Below are 24,071 nucleotides of genomic sequence, written 5' to 3'. Positions count from 1 at the left end.
ATCAAGATATGTTTATTGGAGAGTGTAGAAATAGTTATTACAGTGGGTGTTAGCAGAGTTTGTTTATGTGTGTGTGTGTGCGTGTGGTGTTGGGACAAACCTTAGCAGAAATATAGCCAGTGGAAATTCTTGTTTTCATATTGCAGTTTGACGACTCCCTTTTCAGAGGATAAGGTTCTCAATAGCATGTTATTGAACTGAACTTGCAATTCTCAAAGTATGTTGGATGTGAGGGTTACCTGAAAAGTCCCTGTTCCAGAATGGTGTCATACTGTGTTATTTTAAAAAAGGGTTCCTGGTCAATGGGGATTGAAAAATAACAAAAAAATGAAGGTGGGAAACATACAAGACATGAGTTCAGTTCATGTGGGCAGAGTTATTATTTAAATCCTTTAAGAAATGAGGATTCCTCATGGACAGTGCAAGAAGGAAGTGGAGGGTCAGCGAATGCACAGAACCCTTTGCTCTCAGAGGCTCATCTGACACTGGTTATGGTGTCAATAATGCCAAATGTAGAAGGTCAGGTGGCTTAAATTGAACCTGGTCAATGAAAAAGCTTTCAAGAAGAATTTCAGTGACAACTTAGAATAAAAGAAGAAGAGGGGACCATTTAGGAAAACTTATGGAGGTAAAAAGTTTGCAAATCACTGGGAAACCTGGTGTTATAATTTGAATGTGTCCCTCAAAAATTGTTGGGTTAAAAACAATCCTCCAATTTATATACTGATGGGGCCTTTGTGATGTAATTAGGATTAGCTGAGGTCTTGAGGGTGGGGTTCCAATGATGGCATTATTGGAATATAAGAGGAAGATAGACCTGAGCTAGTATCCTTGCTCTGTCTCATTCTGTGATACTCTCCACTAGGTTATGATGGAGGAAGAAGGCTCTAACCAGATACTGCCCTGATGCCAATATTATGCTTTTTTTCTCTGTCTCCAAAATTTTTAAGACATGAATTTATTTTCTTTATAAATTACCCAGTCTCAGGTATTCAGTGTTAGCAACAGGAAACAGACTAACATCTCTGGGTTTCATTTTGTCTCATCTATCAATTTTGAATCAGAATAAGTTCTCACTTTAGAAATTTTATACGATGGCATGGTAAGAAGTCAGTAAGTAGAATAGCACTTTCCTTCATAGGTTCTGAACCAGTCGGTTCAATGGAGATAAAAAGTATAAGTTTAATTACTGAAAACAATTATATTAGAAGGTATGTCTCATGCAAGTTGTCAAATAGGCTTTCTTTATCCTCTGCTCCCCCTATCTTGGCTGTGATTCAGCCCAAATTGAGGAATTTTGGGACACTCTTACCCAAGATTCTTATGTTAGTTCAGGGCAAGAAGGGAAGAAAAGAGCAAATGCCCAATAACTACAGATATAAATTTTTTTAAATAGACAAAATAAACTTAAATGAAACCAATGGATTTCATCCACCAATTTTAAGCATGGAAGACCAAGACAAAAAAGTGAATTCCTTGAATGAAACCCATTTTAAAAAATTACAAAAACATTGTAGGGCTGGGTATAAAGCTTAGTTGGTAGAGTGCTTACCTCATATGCACAAGGCCCTGGGTTCAATACCCAGGACCACCAAAAAAAATTGTAATTTTTTGCATGACAGCACATAGAAAATTATAATGCAGAAAAATGGATGATAGCAGCTAGCTTAGGGATATTCACAAACCTTTCTCAAGGTTGGTTTACCTGTCACCCATAGGGTATACCACATGCACTGGTATGGAATCTAGGCAAACTTGTTGGAAAGCTTTGTTTTAAAAGATATGTTACCTATTTTCTTACTGTGCTTTTTGAGACAATCATGTGTTTTTTTCTCTCTTAATCTATTAATCAGTATGATGTCATTCCCCAAACTCTCTGATTCTATGATACCAATTGTATGTCCTACAATTCAATTTAATTCTGACACTAACTACCAGAGTTAATGTAAACCCCACAGGTCGATGGGTCTGTCCCACAGATGCCCTTACTTGACATAGTAGTTGCAAGACCTGGAGTCCATGCATCCTTCTGACTGATCAGCTATACATTTTGGGTTTCCCATGATCTTCCTTCAAGTTCAATAATTCAGTAGAATGATTCACAGAACTCAGAAAACTTCTGTAGTTATGATCACAATTAAAGGGTACAACTAAGGAACAGATAAAGGGAAGAAATGTATAGGATAGGCATTGAGGTAGAGCTTGGGGGCTGGCCACAAAACTTCCACACCCTCTGTGTGTATCAACATCTCAGCACACAGATGTGCTCACCCACCTGGAAGCTTCCAGGACCTTGCTGTTTTATCAAAGTTTCATTATAGGTGTGATTGACTAAAGAGTCACTTGGAAGAGAGGAGAGGAGAAAGATAGGTTGGTTAATCAGTATAAAAATATATTTAGGTAAAAGGATTAAATTCTAGTATTCTATAGCACAGTAGGGTGACTGTAGTTAGCAATAATTTACCGTATTTCAAAATAATTAGCAGAAAGGATTTTGAATGTTCCCAACATATGCCAGCACATGGATGTGTTCATCTATCTGGAAGCTTCCCAAAACTTGATATTCAAGGATATTTTATCAAGATTTTATTACTAAATCACGGGCCATTGGTGACTGAAAAATCTCCAGCCTTCTTCCCTTCCCTAAAAGTTAGAGAATGAGGCTCAAAATTCCAACACTCTAATCTCATGCTTGGTCTATTTGGTAATTAGCTCTCATCCTAAAGCTATCTAGGGGCCATGATAAATGTTTGAGATGATGGATGTGCTAATATCCTGATTTGATTATTAGACATTATAAACATGTAACAAAGTATGAGATTCTACCCTAAAAATATGTACAAGTAATATGCATCACTTAAAAATAGAAACAATACAAGTAACTTACCAAAATAGACTCAAGAAAAAGTAGAAAATATGAATGATTTATTATGGCAATGGAATCAGTAATTAAAAGATTTCTCAAAAATAAACACCAGCTCAGAAATTTCTATATGTGAATTCAATCAAATATTCAAGGGACATATAAAAGTCCATATAAAAGTTCTAATCTTAAGTCCTTCATCAGACTAAAGAACAGAAATATTCTAAAGTAGTTTAATAAGGCCAGTTGAACCTTAATTTAAAAAATTAGTGATAGTAGTATGAACATGAAAAATTATAGACAATTCTCACAATGTGAAAACCCATAATAACGTGTTAGTAGATCAAATCAAGTATTTTGTAACATACAAGTACTTTAAGAAGGAAAGAATTGTTTGATGTTTAAAAAACATATTACTATGATTTACCTTATTGTAATATAAGCACAGAGAGTTCCCATATGACTCCTCAATCTCCCTCTACCCCAGTTTGAAGTAGTAATAATACCAGTATTAGTATGGTACATTTTTTACAATAATGAGTAACTACTGATATGTTATTTAGTAAGGCTCATAATTGACATTGTTTCCTCTTTTGTATTCTACATCCTATGATTCTAACAAATGTGTATTGACCTATATCCACTATGACATTACAACTCATTATTTTATAATTTGAGAAAAGTTTATAAAAATAAAAATAATGATTATTATATAGGCTATGGTGATAAGTATTTCTTAGACTATAGTGATAATCAATTGCTTAAATCTAAAAACAGACTAGCTTTGAGAATTCATTTCTATTTTTTGCTTCTACTAATTGTGCTAATGGCTCAACCCAGAAAAATATCATCTTTCCATGTTAATTTATGCATACATCCTTTGGGTCTGAGAAGGCAATTAATTTCATTGAGGTCATTCTTCTTCAAAATATAGAACAACTGGAAGATTTTTTGCATCTGTTCAGTGTCTAAAACTATTCTTGGCACATTTGGAGGACACAAGGACCTGGAATTATCTGGGAAGACTTTGTAGAGGAGGTGATCTTTGCTCTGGGACTTAAGAGAATAAGTTAAAAATTGGAAAAATGTGTAATAGGAAAAAAGGGGAGAGTAGTATCCATGAGAACTATAATGGTGAATAAATTGGAAGACTATTCATGAATTCTCATTCAAAATATAATAGACTGGTATTGGATGTTTGGACAAAAGTTTAATTGATGGAACCATAGAATTTTTTTGGTATGAAGTTAGACAAAGAAAGATGCTGCTATGGGTTGGATGTGAAGTGTCCCCCAAAAGCTTATTTGTGAGACAAACAAGAATGTTTAGAGGTGAAATGATTGGGTTATGAGAGTCTTAACCTAGTTAGTTAGTCCCTTGATAGGGATTAGCTGGGTGGTAACTAGATGTAGATAGTGTGGCTGGAGTAGGTGGGTCCCTGGGGGCATGCCTTCGGGGCATAAATTTTGCCTATGGTGATGGGAGTCTCTCTCTGGTTCTTGGTATCATGTCCTAAGCTGCTTTCCTCTACCACACTCTTCTGCCGTGGAGTTCTGCATTTCATTGAGGTCATTCTTCTTCAAAATATAGAACAACTGCAAGATTGGGGGCTGGCCACAAAACTGGAGCCCTGAGGAATGGAGTGGCCATCTATGGACTGAGATCTCTTAAACTGTGATCTCCTCAAAAAACTTTTCCTCCTCTAAAATTATACTCGTCATGTCTTTTGATCATAGCAACACAAAATCTGACTAAGACAGAAACGGAGGAGAAATAAACTCTGTCAAATTGTGAAGGATTACAATCTGAACAGATGATGGCCAATGTAGAGTTTCTGCATAAAGAAGAGGATTATAGATGATTTGGCTGATTGGTAGAGAGGAAGGAATTTATGGAGAATCTTCTAAGGTAGAGTTTGATGACACCAAATCTAAGATGGGGTCACTGGATTATTTTAATATCCCCTGCCTTTAAATATGGTTTGGATATATTGAGGACAAAAAAAGGCAATTAATTAAGATTCATTCAGTTATCTAGGTGTTCGGAACCTAGGTTTAAAAAGTAGCAATAAGATTGAAAGGAAGGGATGGTCTGTAAGACACTTCTATTAAAAAAGGACTAACAGAAACTAATGACTCGATTTGGATTTGGAGGATGGAGAGAAAACAAAGGTGAACTCAGGATATTGAACTAAGAAGACTGGTGAGGCTGAAGGTAAAATGAAAAAAAAATTGCAAAGAGAAGATCAGACTTGAAGCTATAGTTTTGAATAGCAGGGTAGATTAGAAGGAAAAGGCAAGAAGGCAATTGGATGCAGGAGATAGTTATTCAAATGAGAGAGAACATAGCATGGAATAGAAACAGGAGCCGAAAGCATCAGGGTGACAAAGAAAGCTCAGTGAGGAGGTGAGACCTTGGTGTAAAAAAATGAGGAGGGTACCAGCAGATATTTGGGGACTATCAATGGATGGAGAGGGTTAGAAGATCTGGAAAAGGAAGTATGAGCTAATGAGGGGAATGAGGGAAGGCAGCCACTGAAAGCAGAAGGGAAATGAGTACACTCCCATATTTTCTTTTCCTGCATCTACTTTTTTTTTTTTTTTAACCTGTGGACATTACCTGAATATTCTTTAAAAAAAATGTATTGCACTTATTTTGAAAATAATATAGATTCAGTTATCATTATTAGTATCTGAAAGTATGTTGGAGAACATGCTCTTTATGAGAAAGGTGGGGCCATCCTAAATCAGTCACATTTCAGGAAGGAAACAGAGCTGCTCACAAGCAGTAAGGATTTAGAATTATTACTTCTCTGTGTTATAGTTTGTCTGACACGTGGGGAACAGGTGAACCAGTTCATGTGCGATTCTTTCTTCTTCATTCCTTTGAAGAACATTCTAATTCCATCTTCACCATCTTTTTCTTAAGCAGTATGAATGATAATGAAACTTCAATTTCTTTTTCAGTTCTATGTATTGTAAAAATGCAGTTGTGTTTACAGGCATCAAATAATCATTTGTACATCTTATGATCAATGATAAGATTTGACTAATGGATTTTAAAGAAGAAGTGGCTAACCAGTGATAAAGTGTTTATCAGGTGCTATATTGTATTATAGGTGATGGCCAAGACATCATGGTAACTGTAATCTGTTCCAAGTCAAAGCAAACATGCCAGAAAAACCATGGGCATGGGTGCCAGAATAAATTGCATGAATAAAAGCCTGATGTGTTGTGTTTTCGGCTTTTTCTTTTCAAGAATCTACAATTTAAAGGAAAAATGTAATTTTTAGATGGTAGCAGAAAAATGATTACTCATTGTGTTTTATTATCAAACTGCATATAACAGAAAAATGATTACCTGTTGTATTTTATGATCAAACTGTATATGACAAAGAAGGAAAATTGACATGGAAATACATTCAAGTTTGTATTCTATGTCTACTTCATATAGAGCACCATGAAATATGCTAAAGTAAAAAACTCAAAATTGGTCAGATTTCTGCCTTACAAGAACCTCCCTGGCTAGGGAGACATGTAAACCATGTGGCAAAGAAGGAATGAAAAGCAAGCATTGCCAGATGATTAAATTGGATAAATGTTTCAGGTGTTTAGAGAAGTGAATTTACTTAGGCTGGAAACATCTTCTGGGGAAAGTAGGATTTGAACTGGACTTTTCTGGAGGTGAGGAGGAGTAATTTGCATTTGTGAAAGGAAAGAGGAAGTTATTCCTTTCTTTTAGGGACAACAGCCCTTGCCTAACTTCTAGTTACCTCCTTTTTTCTCTGCTCCCAAGACCATATTTTGGAGTGGTTGATCATGAACCATATGGGACCTTGGGGAGGTCAGGTACCCGGCCTTATCATACAGAGCATAGAGCAATACAACTCTGACCCTACTCTACTCTGACAGGATTGCCTTGCAAATGCGGCTGAAGTCACATTCTGTGCTTATCATCAGCACTTGACAAATAACTTCAGGGCACATAATCTATGCACATGTGATTTACAGGGTCATTGTATAAAGCATTTCAGATGGAAAGAAAAAAGAAGGTTCCGGGGAACTTGAAATGACTGCCTTGTACTTGGAACTAAACTGGGTGCTTTTCATACTTTAGGTGAGTCAATCCCTCCAACAAGTCTAAAGGGCTGTGATCCTGATTACAGAGATAAAAAAGGCAGTTTAGAGATGTCAAGCAATGTATTCACCTTCACCAACAGGTAGAGACAAACAGGATTCACACCAGCTTGATTCCAGAAAATAGCCGCTTTTCCTACACCAAAGTCATACACTAGAGAAAGGTCACTTTTTCTTCAATTACCAGAATCATTTCAGTCTTGAAATCACAGAAAAGAAGACTCATTAAATTAGTTACAAGGTCAAACAAAGTATTTGGTAGGCTAAGAATTGTTGGATGGGACTCCCATTCAACCTTTGTTCAGGAAAAGAGGACGTCTTACAGTATGTTCTTTGGAATGATTACTGAAGTAAATAAAGAGAAAGTTTTTCCAGTTGCCCCAAGCAATCATGAAAACACTACATATCTATGTGATTACCAAGCAAAGTTCAAAAGCATTTTACTGGGCAAATAAAAAGTCCAGAATGAACTCTGTACCAGTGGCCTTTAAGCTACCTGAGAAACAAGGAACGTGACGAAGTACAACACTTCGCCAAGCCCATAAACGAAAGGTCTCTCAAAGCTTTGACACTTTGGCTTACATGGAGCCAAATCCCCAGGGAAGAAGAAATGATGTTTCTCCAAATAAAAATTAGCTAGATTATATACTGTAACTTCACATTGCACTAGAGAAAAATGACAAAGGGATCACCTGAAAATATAGTATATCATTATCATATATAAAACAGCCTATCAGTAAGACTTGATGTAACAAAGAGGTCGGGTTACTTTACAAATATATAGAATTTTCTTCATTTCTAATGTATGACTTTATTTCTTGATAATTGCAAAAAATATCAACATTTAAAAGAATCTATGAGTTGGTGTTAAAAAGAGTTAGTTTTATAGAAAACTGGAGGTTTCCCTCTTCCTGATTTGCAGGTGAATATATCTCCCTCTAGTGTTCAAAGATATTAATGCAATCATATGTGTTTTTGGATCTGGTTGTGATTAGCAGAAGGTCAATGTGTGGCAATAAAGCAACATTGTTATTTGTTTTTATAGGAAGTGGTCCATATATAGCTCGATGTTTTCACAAACAAATACCACATGCATGAACTTCCAACCGCATTTTGTAGTGCTCTTTCATATCTAAGTTATCTACTGTAACTTTAACTTTGTACTTGTATAACTTTGTTAAAGGGCTGAAAAATTTTGCAATTTCTAAAAATTTTGAGTTTCCAGAAAGAGAAAACAAGAGTCCAGGGCTTGGTTCTTGAACTACCTTTTCTCTTTCTCTTTTTTATATGTACTCCCTCTTGCTTGATCATCTCATCTGTCTCATAGGTTCAGTTATCATCTATCTGTGGATGAACTTCTATACCCTGACCAGAGCTACTGCAGAGTTGTATAGCTTCTTGACACCTCAATATCTTGCTTGAATATCTAATAGGCATCTCAAACTTGACATAAGTAAAATCAAATTTGTTATTTCCTTTGCTTTCCATCATTCTGCCCCCCCCCCATTTTAAAGGCCCTACGACCTACCAAATAGTTTGAACAAAAAAAGGGAAGAGGCATTTTACCATATTCTCATCCCTTACATCTGGTTCATCCATATGTCCTATCAGGATCACCTCCAAAACTATCATCTGTCCCCTTCTCTCCATCTCCTCTATCCCTGCTCCCATTTTAAGTCACAATTGTTACTTCCCAGGACTTTTACCATAGGCTCCTATTGACCTTCTTGTTCATTGCCTCATTTCTGTGTATGGTATCGCCAGGCAATTAAAATACAGTCCTTCCTCATTGGGTTCCTGACCTTTGCCAGGCTCTGGTTGTAGTAACCTCTTTCCCATATTGGGGTCTACACACTAGCTTCTCCCACTTCCTGGGAAACTCATTCCCTACTGTTTTTGACTGGCTTATCTGAAAAGGAGGATGTGTAACAAACACCAAGCCTACTTGCTTTCTTCCACAGTTGCTAAGTTTCAAAAGCAGGAAGTAATAACTAAGTGGTAACAAATAACAACATAAAAAACGAGAATTCAGAAGCTGTTTAAGTTTACACAATATATTTTAAAGGAAAAATTTGATTTCATTCAAATCAGCATAAATTTGGGTATAAAATCCTAGCATTTGGTTCATGTGTAATAAAACCATTATAACAAATGAACAATAGCAAACAAGCATGCAAATGATGAAAGAAAACAGGAGATCATAAATGCAACTGAACTTGATGCTTAGGGAACCAAGATTATCAGCAAGTCATTTTCTGTTCTCCATTAGGTCTTTCATATTTGGTCAACTGGGAAACCAGTTTCTGTTTTGAGATATCATCCCTTAAAATGTATTTCTGTATTTATAAGCAAATCAAAAGCATGCAGATAGTTCTACCCAAATTGAGTAACCAGTCTTTCAAGGAGACAATAGGAGTGAAAAAATACCTATCATTTGAGGAATCTAGCGGTCCAACACATCTGTTCATATTTTGTGAAATATGTCAATGGTTGTCAGAATTTTGATCTGGTCTTAACCTGAACAGCGAGGATAAGGATTTACTTTGCTCACTTCTTTCAATTCAGCACTCTCTTAGTGACATTACTGATCTATGAGAATTACGGTGGGAACTCAATCCCAGGAGCCACATTCCTGTTACTTGACAGAGATCATAATAACTGACAAATACAAAAGAATTGGCTTTGCCAATTTTTATCAAATTGTTTTCCTTCCTAATTCTGGCAAGGTGCCCTGTGGAAGGCAAATTTAGAAACAGGATTCTGCAAATGAAATGTTGGCCCCAGAGGAGCTATAAATGGAGGTCTCGAAGAGGCAATGTAGAAAGTCAGAATAGCCTGATGTTTATTTCAATTATGGCTTTTGAGATTAGGGTGAATGGACAGCGAGACAGCAAAGAACTAAAGAAGAAGTTTGTAAATGGTAAAGAGTGGAAAGACTGTTTTCTCAGGCTCACTTCTGTCTAGTATTGTTGCTGTGAATATATCTCTTGCTGGGCCATTCATGTGGCTCTTGACCCTCCATGAAGCATTCTAGTTGACCTTGAACTTCTGGCAAAAAACTTTCAATTCCTTCTGAACACCTGGGAACTAATAGGAGTAGTTCTTTTGGCAGCTTGCTGGCAGCCATTAAACTTACTATACTTTCAAATCTCTTGCTCATTGCCTGTGGCACAAGCTCTCTAGGTATTTATCTTTTCCCTCTTATACTTTTACCTTCTAAACGCCTTTTTTGTTTGTTTGTTTCTGCTTGGATGAATCAAACTTCTCGTGCTTTACTGACTTTCTGATATTTTCACTGTGCCATGAACTACGAAACAGCAGCAACAATAACTACTCTTCAAGTCAGTCTCATAACTCTATCTGAACCCCTGCCCTCTATTGAAATCTGTTTCTTATTGAAGCCTCTATTTCTACTTTCCAGGTTTGGAAGATGGGGTCTGCAATATTTATCCTCTCTTTAAATTTATCCTCTGTACGAATTCTTACCAGTTGTAGATTCATAGCATCTTCTCTTCTTGTCTCCTGCTTCATTTGTTGAAGGCTTTAACTCAGTTTTCCTCTCTCCTCTGCTACTTCAGCATCCATGAAAATAATCATATTAGCAATTCAGTTCCTTGACCTTTCATGGCCAAAGTCCTCTGTATACCCCATATGAGTGAAATCATACAATATCTGTCCTTCTGTGACTGCTTAATTTCAGTTAGCATAATTTCTTCAAGTTTCATCCATGTTGCAGTCTGTGTCAGAATCTCCTTCCTTTTTAATGTTGAACAATATTCTCATTACACAAATACACTACATTTTGTATATCAATTCATCTAACAATAGATGTTTGGGTTGCTTCCACTTTTTGGCTATTATAAACATAGCTACTATAAATATAAATGTACACATATCTGGTTGTGTCCTAGCTTTCAATTCTTTCAATTCCACCCAGAAGTGTATTTTGGGATCATATGGTAGTTCTACTGTGTTTTTTTAAGGTACTTTCATACTGTTTTCCATAGCAAGTATACCATTTTATATACCCACCAGTAGTGCATAGGACTGCAATTCTTGCTAATACTTGTTAATATTTTAGATATTAATCCTTTATCAGATATGTGATTTACAAATATTTGCTCCTATTCTGTGGGTTGCTGTTTTTTTCTGTTGATGTTTTAATGCACAAGTTTCTTAATTTGGATAAAATCAAACTTACCTGTTTTTTCTTTTGTTGTTTTAGGTGTCATATCTAAGAAATCATCACCAAATCCAGCATCATGGTGTTTTCCCCATTTTCTTCTAAGAGTTTTATAGTTTTAGCTCTTAGATCTAGGTGTTTCATCTATTTTGAGTTTATTTTTGTATATGCTGTTACATATGGTGTTCACTTCTGATTTTTTATTTTTATTTTTTTTCCATATGAAAATCTAGTTTTCCCAACATCGTTTGTTGAAAAGACTGTTTTGATTATTATAGCTCTTTGGTATATTTTGAAATAATCAAGTGTGAGTCCTCCAACCATGGTCTTCCTTTTCAATATTGTTTTGTTTATTAGGGATCCCTTAAGGTTCCATAAGAATTTTAGGATGGGAATCTTCTATTTCTTAACATAAACCTTTTCAATGCAGATCAACTGCCCTTGAAATCTAAACTCCTTACCATGTTTCATAAGATTATCACTTGTTTCATCTCTAAATTCTAAACCCCTTTACCCAAATCTACTCTTTAGTCTTTCAATCCATTTTCAATTTTTCCAATGCGCATGTTCTTCGTCCCAGGCTTTTATATATGATCTGCCCTGAACATTCTTTGCATCGCCATGCCTTCTTCCTTCAGACCTGTTTCCACATCCCTTACACACCTTCCATGAGAAAATTGGCTGGTGCTTTGTGTTCTCCAGAGGACTCTTTTCCAGCTCTGTCTTCACTGCATAATAAATGCTTGCTGGAACCTTCCCCTAACCTGTGCTGAAGGGACTGTCTTGGTCACTCTTGTGGGTTGGGGCTTAGCACAGCACCTTTCATATAACAAGTTATCCGTGAATGTGAATTTAAATGAAATTTTGTAGGTTCTTTTTCTGGCATTCTTCCAAGGAATAGTTTTTTTAGCATGTGGGAAGAGTCAACCGGAGAATGGGAGTTGGCCAGCACACAGTTAATAAAGGTGTTTCCTGGCTCCAGTCTTGCATGCCTTCCACTTGCCCACACTGGCATTGTAATTTGCGATCATTTCACGTCACCAATCCTCAGACAACTTCCAGGCAGAAAAGGCTAAATGAAGGTTTAAGACGGAGGTCCTATGCACCCCGCTTACTTGGAGGGTGCAAGATGTGAGGATGGACGTCAGTAATCAAAGGGTCTTCACGCTTCACGGCCGCCACCCACCGCCTCGGGTGTGCCGAACGCACCCCTTGCGGCCCCACCGTGGCGCAACAGAAGTGCGGGTGAGAGCACAGAAAGACCTTCCTCGGGAACGCTCCGAGGTTCCGGGCTCAGTCACTAGGGCAACAGATAACCGGAAGTGGAACTGCGCGGCCTGTTGCTAGGCAACGAACGCTGCCGGGACGCTCGACTGCCCAGGCGCCCAAGCAGAGGCTGAGGGAGCGGAGGCTGCGCACCGCACCCAGACGCCCCATCTCAGGTCGGAGGGCATCTGAGGGTTCCCGGTAGAAGCGACCCGAGAGCCTGCCTGTCGGTCAGCGTGTCCTCGCCGCCATGAGTGGCGAGCAGGTGAGGGCCGCACCAGCCCCGCCGCCGGGGCTCCGCGCTTGCCCCGCAGTTCAGAAGGGTAGAAGCCGCGGCACCCCGCGGTGTACCCCTAGGGTATTGAGCACGTGGGCGAATTCCTTTACTCGTTCCCTTCACAGCCTTTCGCCCTGGACGTCGTAACAACCCAGCAGTGAGAGCTGGCCCTGAGAGTGGCGGGCGCTGTCGTGGCTGGCGTGTGTGCAGGAGGGAGGCTGAGGAGTCGCAGGAGGCTGGGCTCTTCCTAGCCGGGTGGCTGTCTCCAAGCCTTAGTTCTTCCTCAGAGCAACTTTGCTAAGCTTGTTAAGAAGTTCCAATAAGAGAAAATACTACACCGTACCGTAGCTCTGGTATGCCATATTCTACAAGAGAGGGTTTGATACGTCCAAAATAGCACTGCTTAAGAGTGTAATAAAAGATGCAAGTTGCAATGGCTACTTTCAAAAAAGAACTGTCCTTATTGAACGAAATGCAGAACAGTGATCTATCTTTTTTAATGCCAGCAAGGAATGGGGAGGCAGTACCAGGGAATTTTTGTTTAAGTCTGCAAATTTTAATTAGCTTCTTTGTTTCGATACTAAACTATCATTCTTTTGCATGGCTTCATAGTGCTCTGTGTGTGTCTATTTTAGAATTTATTGTGGAAAACATCTTAAAAGGTGATTTAGTCAAGTATTCTATAGGGTTGTAGATTAAAGCAGAAAATGTCAAGATCCTAATTCATTAATCAAATAAGTAATTAATACCTGAATGCTCAAAAAATGATTTTAGCGTTTTATTGACACGAGAATTAAGAATATGTAATTAGTAATAAGTAGTAAAATAACAAAGGAGCTAGCAAAACAAAAACAAAAACAAAACTTGGATACCAGTAACTAAAATACTGAGCAATTGATTACTAGACCTTACTAGTAATTTTATGTGATGTTATTGTAATCAGTCTTTTAATATATATATTAATATACATTGAGCAGCTTCTTTGATTGATGCCCAAATCAGAATTTGACTTGATCTTGAACCATATCAAGATTGTCACAATTTGAAATAAACCTTTGTTAAATTTACAGTTGTATTTCTGAATGACTTATTTCTCAGTTTCCTTAACTTCCTCGTCACAACTAAAAAGCATTCACTAAAACTCCACTGGCAGTTAGTTTTTAAGTTTTGCTTCATTTTTATAAAAGTGATGCAGGGAAATGATGGCCCTGGTCTCTCCCCACCCCTCCAAAAAAGGTGTTGTTTTACTGAACAGGCAGTGGGATCTTAAAGAATGGGCATTAACCCAGCTAAGGTCCCCCCAGCCCACTTTCTACATACTATTTTTAAACAGCAGAGGGCCTCTCTCATTGCTTTGTTTGATTTGTAATTTTAAAATTAGTCTCAATACTTTAACTTATATGACAATTTAGAGTGTAGTTTTCCTTTTGAAAAGATGAAAGTTTTCATATTTTAATCTAAAGCAAATAGAATGGATTAAACTTTTGGAAATTCAATTTTAATGTGACATTTACTTATGTATTCATTCAGCTTGAAAAAGTGAGCAGGTGGTAAAATCATATTTACTGAGGAGGTTTTACCATATTCATCTGATTAGTGGAAGGTCGAGAATGACATGACATTTTTCAGAAACAACAGTCTGGGTTTTTCTCCTAAGTTAGTTATTTAAAAAGCTATTGCTCAATTTATTTTTTAAAATAGTTAAAACATAAGGCATTTTGAGTTTCAGTTGAAGAACTTGCCAAAGTTTAAAGGTACCAATAACCAAAGACCAGAAAGCTGTCCACAAATTCACTGCCACTTGGGAGAAGAGGGGAAAAAATTGTTGTCAGCCTTTTGCTACCCAGGTACTTTTTCTAGTTATAGAATCAAGGAATTTTTGCATGGCTATGATGTTCATCCCTTCTTTTCCTTCATCATATTTTCTTAGTGTCATTACTTTAAAAAGAAGGGAAAGTTCACTGTGAGACTAACATCATGGTAACAACTTTAAAAATCAGAACTTAAATATATGACAGTTATATATAAATAGTGTCACTTATATTTAATAAGGTTTGATAGGTTAATTTAACCAGACATATTTGATCAGAATGGTTAACACTTAGATAATACCATGTTAATATCTCTACTAACATGCAAGTGAATGAAAATCTGCGAAGTTAAACCCAAATGTGAAAATGATATCATTTTCTCTGTTATTCTAGAAATTCAGTATGTTTCTCCTAAAGTTACAAAAAGTTTCATGTAACATGGATCCCAAAGTTCACATGGAAGAAAGGTCAAGATTGTGTCTGATCATTTTTAAAAACATTTTTTTTTAGTTGTAGATGGACATGATACCTTTATTTCATTTATTTATTTTTATGTGGTACTGAGGATTGAACCCAGTGCCTCACATGTGCCAGGCAAGCACTCTATCACTGAGCCCCAGCCCCTGATAATTTTTAGAATAATAAAGTGATAATAAATAGATAGAAAAATAAAGAATAATAAAGTAAAGGGAATTTCCCTGCAGATTTCAGGAAGTATTGTGAATTGTGATAATTTAGACAATGTGATACATTTTTTAAAACAGACAAATAATCAAAGAAACTAAATAAACAAAAAGATATGCACATAGTATGTGTGTAACATATTTATATTACATATACACTCATAAGTGCATATGCAATTCATACTCAAGAATTGTGTGTGTACTAAAACACATCTGAGGATTTTTTTGTGTGTGTATGGTGCTGGGGATTAAACCCAGGTCCTTGTGCATACGAGGCAAGCACTGTACCAACTGAGCTATATCCCTAGTCCCACCTGAAGATATTCACTGAGGCATTAGAAAAACACTGGAAATAAGCTAAATGTTCATTCATAAGAAAAATGAATGTGTAAATTGTATTATATTCATATAAGTAATATATAGCAATGAAAATCAGTGAGGTAAGTATAATTTATCAATCAATGTGGATAAATTTCAAACCTAATACTATAAACAGCAGATTGCAGAAGGGTATAAATAGTGAAATATGATTTATATAAAATTCAAAAGCCTGCAATAACAATATCTCAAGCTATTTAATGATCAAATGTATGTAATAAGAATAGTATATATTGCAGGGGAATAATAAACACAAAATTCCAGGGTGCAAAGACTTAGAGTGGATAGAGTTGGGTTGAGGACATATGACTTTTCATTATATTTTTTTCTTTTTGAAATATTTAATAATTTTTAAGAGAATGGAATGTGAATAAACATGGCTAGAGTGCACAGACAATTTTGGTGCAGGAAACAGATAATTATGTTTGTGATTACTAGAGTGGAAAGCACAGTTAAGGAAGATATTATTTTCTTTTTAAAAAATAAGCGTTCTTTATTTGAATGTTGATGGGAGTGTTTCACTATAAAAGGAGGCATTGCTAATTACAGAGATAAAGGGAGATTGCTTGGAAAACATAGTGCTTGTTAAAGTGAAAGGAGATTGTGGTAGTTGAAGAATTGGCTTCTGCTAGGAGGTGGGATATTGTCTCCACTGCTTGTAGATGGAGGACAGAAGAACAATATGGGCACCATTGCTAGTAGGTTTATAGATTTGGTTATAAGAAATGAAATGATGATGGATGAAAAAAGATACATTATTCATCACCAAAAGTAGGAGAAAAAATAGTATTAGAAAAAAAATAGAATTTTTGAGTCTATGTGAGATCATCCATAATTGACACCGATTGGTGATAGGATTTTCCTCCAGCAATGTATACCTACTTGGGTACTTATATGGAGAAGGTGAATCGTTGAATTTCAGTGGGATTATAGTTCTGTCAAATGTGTAAGAAAGAAGGAGTTGAGGGTATTTGATAGTATAGAATCTAAGATGAACAAGAAGAAAAAGAACATAAGAAGGAGTAGATAGATTGTGATGAGAAGGGTATGGATTTTGTTATCAGAGGTCTCAATAAAAGCAAAGAAACAGAGCCTTGAGGAAAATATCAGATAATAATAGAGAATCAAAGCATGTGGTAATCAGAGAAGAGAATGTTTAAAATCAAGATTTCACAACTGGTACCATATTCTTAGAAAAGGGTTGCCATGGGAGCGAATGACAGAGATGAATTGAAAAAACAAAAAGGTTGCAAATAAGATTAAGATTAAATAACTAAGGAATTAGAATACTGGACAGATGATTCACAGGTGTGTGTGTGTGTGTGTTTCTGGTACCGGGGATTGAATTCAAAGGCTCTTTGACCACTGAGCCACATCCCCAACACTATCTTTTATTTTATTTAGAGATAGGGTCTCACTGAGTTGCTTAGTGCCTCGCTTTTGCTGAGACTGACTTTGAACTTGCGATCCTCCTGCCTCAGACTCCTGAACTGCTGGACTTATTTTTCAGTCATTGAGATTGATGAGCAAGAATGTATGCTTTTTCTGTTCAGAATAAATACAATTAAACTCAAACTCTAAAAAGTTAGTTAATGAGAGAATGACATCAGAATGTATTCAAGTATGTAAAAAGCGTAAAATATTCAGGACTCTTTCTCCCTCTTTCATTCCCTCTTTGTATTCCTGAATATCTCCAACCTGTCTCCCTTTATGCTCTTCTCGTTCTCTTTCAGTTTCTTGGACCAGTTACTGATATAGTGAGAAAATGTTAGAATCAGAAAATATTTTGTAGGTAGAACCCAAAGGGTTGACTAATACATTACATATATAATGTGAAAAAAAGCAAGCAGTCAAGGGTGGGATTCTAGCTTGAAATTGAAATGTGAATGGTGGTGATGTCATTTTTTAGTTCAAGAAAACAGGAAAGTTCTACTAGGGTATGTAAGTGTTCATGAAGCAAGCAATATTTTGGACATGTTAAGGTAGAAATAAATCTTTTTTAGGCCTCCAAGTAGAGTTATCAAACTAACTATAGAAGAGTCAGAAACCTTGGGAAAAGATTAGTACTGCACAGGTAAACTTGAAAGATTTCAGTGTACAGATGATATTTACAATATTTAGACTAGATAGATCAATTAAAAAGGAAATTTACATTAGAAATTGCCATGTCTATAGCATGAAGATAATAAAAAAAACACGAGAAGTAACAAGAGGAATAAACTCAAAGATTCTACATTAAATTGTCTTGACACCGTTTTGAAAAATTTATAGATCATAAATGTGTGGGGATTTTTTGAACTATTAATTCTATTGCTTTGATCTATATGTTTATCCTTATGCAAATACCACATAGTCTTCATTACTGTAGTTTTGTAGTAAGTTATGAAATATGGAAAGGTGAGTCTATCACTTTGTACTTATTTTTAAATATAGTTCAATTGTTCTGGGTTTCATATATTTCCTTGTGAAATTTATGATCAACTTATACATTTCTACTAAAAAAGCAATCTTAGTTTCCCAGTCCATGAACATGGTATTTTTTCTAATTAAGGTCTTTTAAAATTTCTTTTAATAATACCTTGTAATTTTCAATTTTCACTGTACAAGTGTTACACTTCTTTTGTTAATTTCATTCCTAAGTATTTTATTCCTTTTGATGTAAATAAATTTTTTTCTTGATTTCAATTTTGGATTTTTATTGCTAGTATCTAAATATAGTTAATTATATATATATATATATATGTATATATATATATATATTTCAAATATTTTTAGTTGTAGGTGGACACAAGACCTTTATTTTGTTTATTTACTTTTATGTGGTGCCAAGGATTGAACCTAGTGCCTCACATGTGCGAGGCAAGTGCTCTAACACTGAGCTACAACCCCATTCCTGATTTTTGTATATTGATCTAGTATTCCACAACCTTGTCAAGTTCATTCATTAGCTCTATTAATTTTTTTGGTGGGTTATAGGATTTTCTAAATACAAGATCATACATTTATATATTATGTTTTAGACTATTTGGGATGATATGCACTTTACTTTATAGTAAACACTATAATATTTGGTTGAGTGAATCAGTTTTAGGACTAGCAGATAAACTGTTTTGCTTTTTCATATTTTCATGCAGGATAAGTCAACTGGCAAAGAAAAATCCAAGGAACCAGTAAGATTTCTACCACAGTTGCCTATGGTAATTTACTAATATATTATCATTGTTTATTGCTTCTATACAATGTCTAATTTGAAATTTAGTAACTTGAAAATGAGTTACTGAATTTCTGATTTTTTATTGGTTGTTCAAAACATTACAAAGCTCTTGAAATATTATATTTCATACATTAGATTCAAGTGGGTTATGAACTCCCATTTTTACCCCAAATACAGATTGCAGAATCACATCGGTTACACATTTTTACATAATGCCATATTAGTGACTGTTGTATTCTGCTGCCCTTCCTATCCTCTACTATCCCCTCTCCTCTCCCCTCCCATCTTCTCTCTCTACCCCATCTACTGTAATTCATTTCTCTCCTTGTTTTTTTTTTCCCATTCCCCTCACAACCTCTTATGTGTAATTTTGTATAACAATGAGGGTGAATTTCTGATTTTAAATTCTTTGTTTCACATGATTTTTTCTGGTGAAGAAATTCAGTGAGGTACATATCTTAGGAAAATATCTTAACAAAGTCATTGTAACTACAATGTCTTAGTTACATACAAAAATTTGAGTTTTATGATTAGAGGAATAGCCAACATTACTAGCAGAAGGAATGTTAGTGTTGGAGTCAGGAAATGAGACTGTGGGTCAGAGCTTTGCCCTTTGTGACTTTGTGACGTTTTGGGAGTCACCTCTCTGAGCTTTCATTTCTGATTTAAAAATAAGAGGCCTTGATGATCTCTGAGGAAACAGCTCTTCATGCTAAAAAAGGCTATATTATAAAAGATGTCTTAGATTTTGGCATCCTTTTTCGATATTTTGACTGTAAATAATTTAGACAGTTAATAGGCATTTTTAGTTGATAAAATGCTGAACAAGTTATGTTTTACCATATAAAATTTTTTGCCTAGTAATTATGTTAAAATTTTAATGCCATTGAGTTAAACTCTTATAACTCCTAGAAACTGAGTTAAAGTGGAGTTTAAATGCAAACATTTATTTTGAAACATTTTTAAAAGCTCATAATGAGTTCTATACTAGAATTTGCATTGCTTCATATGAAGATGATCCCTAATAATTTGAAATGATAAATTCTTTCAGCTTAAAACAAACTTGAATGAAAATTTTAAGTGAATAATCTTGAATATTTGAAAGTACATATTTTGTGAGCCTATTTGTATTGATAATAATATCAAGATTACCACAAGTTCTACAAAACAAAATCAGAAATTTAGTTTTATGAATATCTACTTTGAGTTTTCTCATTTATAAGTTAAGGAAATTGAAATGAAATACATTTCTCTTTAAAAATTAAAAATTTTAAAGCTGAACATATTGATATTAGTGTTTTTTGGTATGTTAAATTTAAATTTACTTACTTAATAAATATTCAAAGTTGAGATGAATCATCCTTTCAAGCCGGAGCTGCATTTAGTTATCTTAACTGCTTTTGTTGACCTACTCTGCTGTTATTTGACTATATCTTGCAATATTTTTTCTGTATCTTTTGAGCTTTATTTATTTTAAGAGAAATCATACTTTAAAACATAATCTGTTAATTTAAACCATTTTCATTTATATATTAAAGTTTGTATTGGATAAAAGTTTAGTAGTCATTAAGACCAAGACTGATTTTCGTTATAGACCTTTTTGCTTCTGAAAGTTATCATTGATAGGGTGACCCAGCATGGATAACTCCCAGCATCTGTTAGCTGGTAACCTGATTCTCCCTTTCTACACACCTCACTCATTGCATTGCCATGAATCTTAAATCCTTTATAGAGAAAGATGGGAGTAGAAGAATGGAAAGTCAGATGGAAAGATAAAAGAGCACTGATTTTTAATTACTCTTGTCTTAATTTCTTATCCCATGAAAAAAGAGCCTGAAAAAAAGAACTTGTATACAGCTAGTTTCTCTGGGAGGTGATCTCGGGATACAAGAGTAAGAAGAGTAGAGGCAGCAAAATTAGGAAGAAGGAAATTTAATAGATACACGGGCTATCACGTTGGTTGCTCAGTAGGCAACTGTTCCTGTCATGATATTCTGAGCTTAGAGAATGCTTCCTGGAATTTTTCACCTAAGGAGAATCAAGGAATGACATTTATCCATCTTCTCTCATCCTGCGTTGATGTTACCTGGGGATGTTACCTCTTACCTCTTCTGGATGCTTCTATGTGTGGGGACAGTGGAATCTTCCTATGTTATGGCATTGGAGGAATCCCCATCAGAAAGCACAAGTACATATTTCTTGAGGCAAAACACTGTTATGAGTTGAAACCAACACAAAACTGTTTACTGTAATGCAGCCATGTGTAGAATCAGAGGTGAGACCATGAAGATGTTAAATGATGTGAGGCATATCATTATATAGATGATATTCTTGCTTATGTGTGGATACTTTTCTTGGTTAGCCAGAGAACTACTATTTATAAAATTTACACACACACACACACACACATATATATATATATACACATATTATATATATATATATAATTCTATACTTTAGTATAAGAAGGAAATATTAAGGCCCTACCAACTTTCTCCACCCAGAGTACTGATGAGCTCAGCAAAGAGATGGTTGATATAGAGATTCTAAGTAAGATGTATTTATAGATTTGTTGTAGGCTGTTTTATTGATTTATTTGTTTATTTATTTATTTTTGTGGTGCTGGGGATTGAACCCAGGGCCTTGTGCATGTGAGACAAGCACTCTACCAACTGAGCTATATCTCCAGCCCAAGCAGGTGATTTTGACACTTGTAGACAATTTTGGACATTATAAAAGTCCTCATTTGAATTGCCTCTGTACCCTATTATCAAAATTCCAGGACTTGTAAACCTTACAGTCCAAAGCCTTTCTTTTCTGTTATTGATAACTGAATTCTCATCAGGCCTTTGCCATGCTCTCATTGGGGAGAATCTACTGTACCTTTTAACATGAAAATGTTGTGTTCACATTTCCCTTGACATTGTGTGGTCCACTGGGAATTATAGAAAATAGAGCAATTGGGGTACAGCATTGGAGGTGCATGAAATACTCACTTAACTTGAGGTTTGTGCTTTGGTAAGTACTTTTTGAAGCTCATTGCAATTCTTTAATTCTTTTTCTTGTTACACTATTTTTAGGATTGTTTAACCAGTTTTCTAAGATAACATTAAAATCAGTTTATCCAGCTCTGCAAGATTCATTTAGTAGACAAGGGTAGAATGAGGAGGAAGGAGAATAGGATAAGGTAGGAGCACACATACCTTAGAAACAATTTGAACTATAATAAATGCTGTGCATATTCAAAGAAGATCACTGCAATTAAACTTAAGAAAGAGTACCTTAAACATTTTTGATCCTTGTCTTGAAGAAAGGGCCATATTTTAACAGGGAGATATTGAGGGGTATATTGTTGGCTCTGTCTTGAAGAAAGGGCCATATTTTAACAGGGAGATATTGAGGGGTATATTGTTGGCTCTGTTAGGCAGGGTAACTAATATTAGCTGACATAACAGACAGATTTCCAAATCTCAGAGACTTTACCCATCAAAGATTTCCCTCTGCTCACATGAAATCTGATGTAGGGTCAGGTAGCTCTCTATCTTATCACTATGCCAGGGAGAGCACATGGCCTCCATGGCTGCAGTGGCAGGGTGAGACTGCAATGCAAGAGGCATTCCAGCTCTTAGCTACCTGCCTTGTCCATGCAGCACAAATCACGTGGCAACAGAATAACTGTGAGAGAGGCTAGGAAATGAAATTATTCAGAGTAAATTGAAGAGGGCTTTGAAAAACAGTACTAAGACATGTACCTACTTCACTGGGAATTTGTTAGTGCCTCTGAGCAGTATGGTCAGAGCTGTGCCTCAGGAAGGTTGAAGTGACCTTTTGTTATTAGCATTGTCTATAAATCAAGGCCTGTATCTACTTTTGCCTGGATTATCTTAAAAAGCTGCTAGACTTGACACGAGTCTCTTCTTGTATATCTTTTTACTGCTGCTAGAATCATTCGTGAAACAACCCTTTTTGTGTCCCTGCCTGATAAATCGGGTAACATAATTTATCAACCAAACTGACATAACATTAAGAGTGAAAGTGCTACTAATTATAATGAGGCAAGAGATGTCAACTGGAACTATGTCCAGCAAATTGGGATTTAAGATTACCACAGGAGGGACTACAATAGCTCTCTATTGCAAGCCAGGCCAGTCATTCCTTAAAATCCAAGTCCTTCATGACATACAGCACCCACCTATGCATTCCTGTTTCTTCCCTCACCCTTTGTTCAAATTCCTACCCCAACATAACTCTCCAAAGAGGCTCTTCCTACCCCATCTCTCATAGCATTTCTCTATCCCTTTACACTCTTTTTATTTTTCTCTATTGCACATATTATTTCCCTAGATTATATGATATATATACTGAAATAGCTTTCTGTACTCCACTAGAATGTACATGCCATGAGGGGAAGGACTTAGTTCTGTCCATGACTATAGACCCAGTGCCTAAATAGAGCCCAAGACATGGGGGGGGGGAGCTCAGTAAGTCTTTGTTGACTAGGAAATTGATTACCTTTGACTTATTCCAAGTCCTCTTACCATCTATCCCAACATCCCCTCCCAATTGCCAGTCTCATTTAATCATTTTAATCATATATATATATATATATATATATATATTTGATAGACCTTTATTTTACTTATTTATATGCAGTGCTGAGAATGGAACCTAGTGCCTCACACATACCGGAAAGGCACTCTACCACTGAGCCACAGCCTCTTAATCCTCAGTTCTTGATGCTCCTTCTGTCTTCAGTGCACTCCTTGGTGTCCTTCTCTGTGGAGATCCAGCTGTGCTTCAAGGCTTATAGCTACTATCATTTTTCTTTTGCAAGTTTCTTAGAATACTTTCCTTCACATTCTGTCCTGAATGGAAGCACATATTTTTTTGTTAAGTTTGCACTTTATGGAGGCATTCCTTATCTACATAACAGGCACAAAAGTGGTACAACAGCACTTACCTTATAATTTTTAAGAAAATTCAATGAACTACTTCATGTAAATTTCTTAGAACAATATACTACATATAATGTAATAAATACAAGATATAAACAAATCCATATACAGAATTATTAATGAGATAATTTATATCCTTTGTGTTTCACACTATCTTCAAATTCTAGTTTATATTTTATACTTAAACATTTCAACTCAGCCACATTTTAAATGGTCAATAACTACAGCAAGCTGGTGGATACTGTTTTGGACAGTACAGCTCTAAAGAATGTAGAAATAGGAGATATAAGGAGAAGCTGCTCGGT

The 24,071-nt window shown here is 35.8% G+C and overlaps 1 protein-coding gene across 1 annotated transcript in view; it reads left to right on the top strand.

Annotated features, from left to right (window-relative positions):
- The first annotated feature begins 11,580 nt into the window (after positions 1–11,580).
- The window catches only part of Dnah7 (dynein axonemal heavy chain 7), a 293,210-nt gene continuing 280,719 nt past the window's right edge, over positions 11,581–24,071 (top strand). The window contains exons 1-2 of the mRNA XM_040294623.2: positions 11,581–12,713; positions 18,732–18,794. Of these exons, the coding sequence (XP_040150557.2) occupies positions 12,699–12,713; positions 18,732–18,794 (78 nt within the window). The 5' untranslated portion in view covers positions 11,581–12,698. The remainder of the gene's footprint in view (positions 12,714–18,731; positions 18,795–24,071) is intronic.

The sequence above is a fragment of the Ictidomys tridecemlineatus genome, chromosome 7 (genome assembly GCF_052094955.1).
Source record: "Ictidomys tridecemlineatus isolate mIctTri1 chromosome 7, mIctTri1.hap1, whole genome shotgun sequence".
Classification (NCBI taxonomy): Eukaryota; Metazoa; Chordata; class Mammalia; order Rodentia; family Sciuridae; genus Ictidomys; species Ictidomys tridecemlineatus.
The sequence above is the reverse complement of the archived record's forward strand: the minus strand, read 5'-3'. Positions and strand labels throughout refer to the sequence as shown.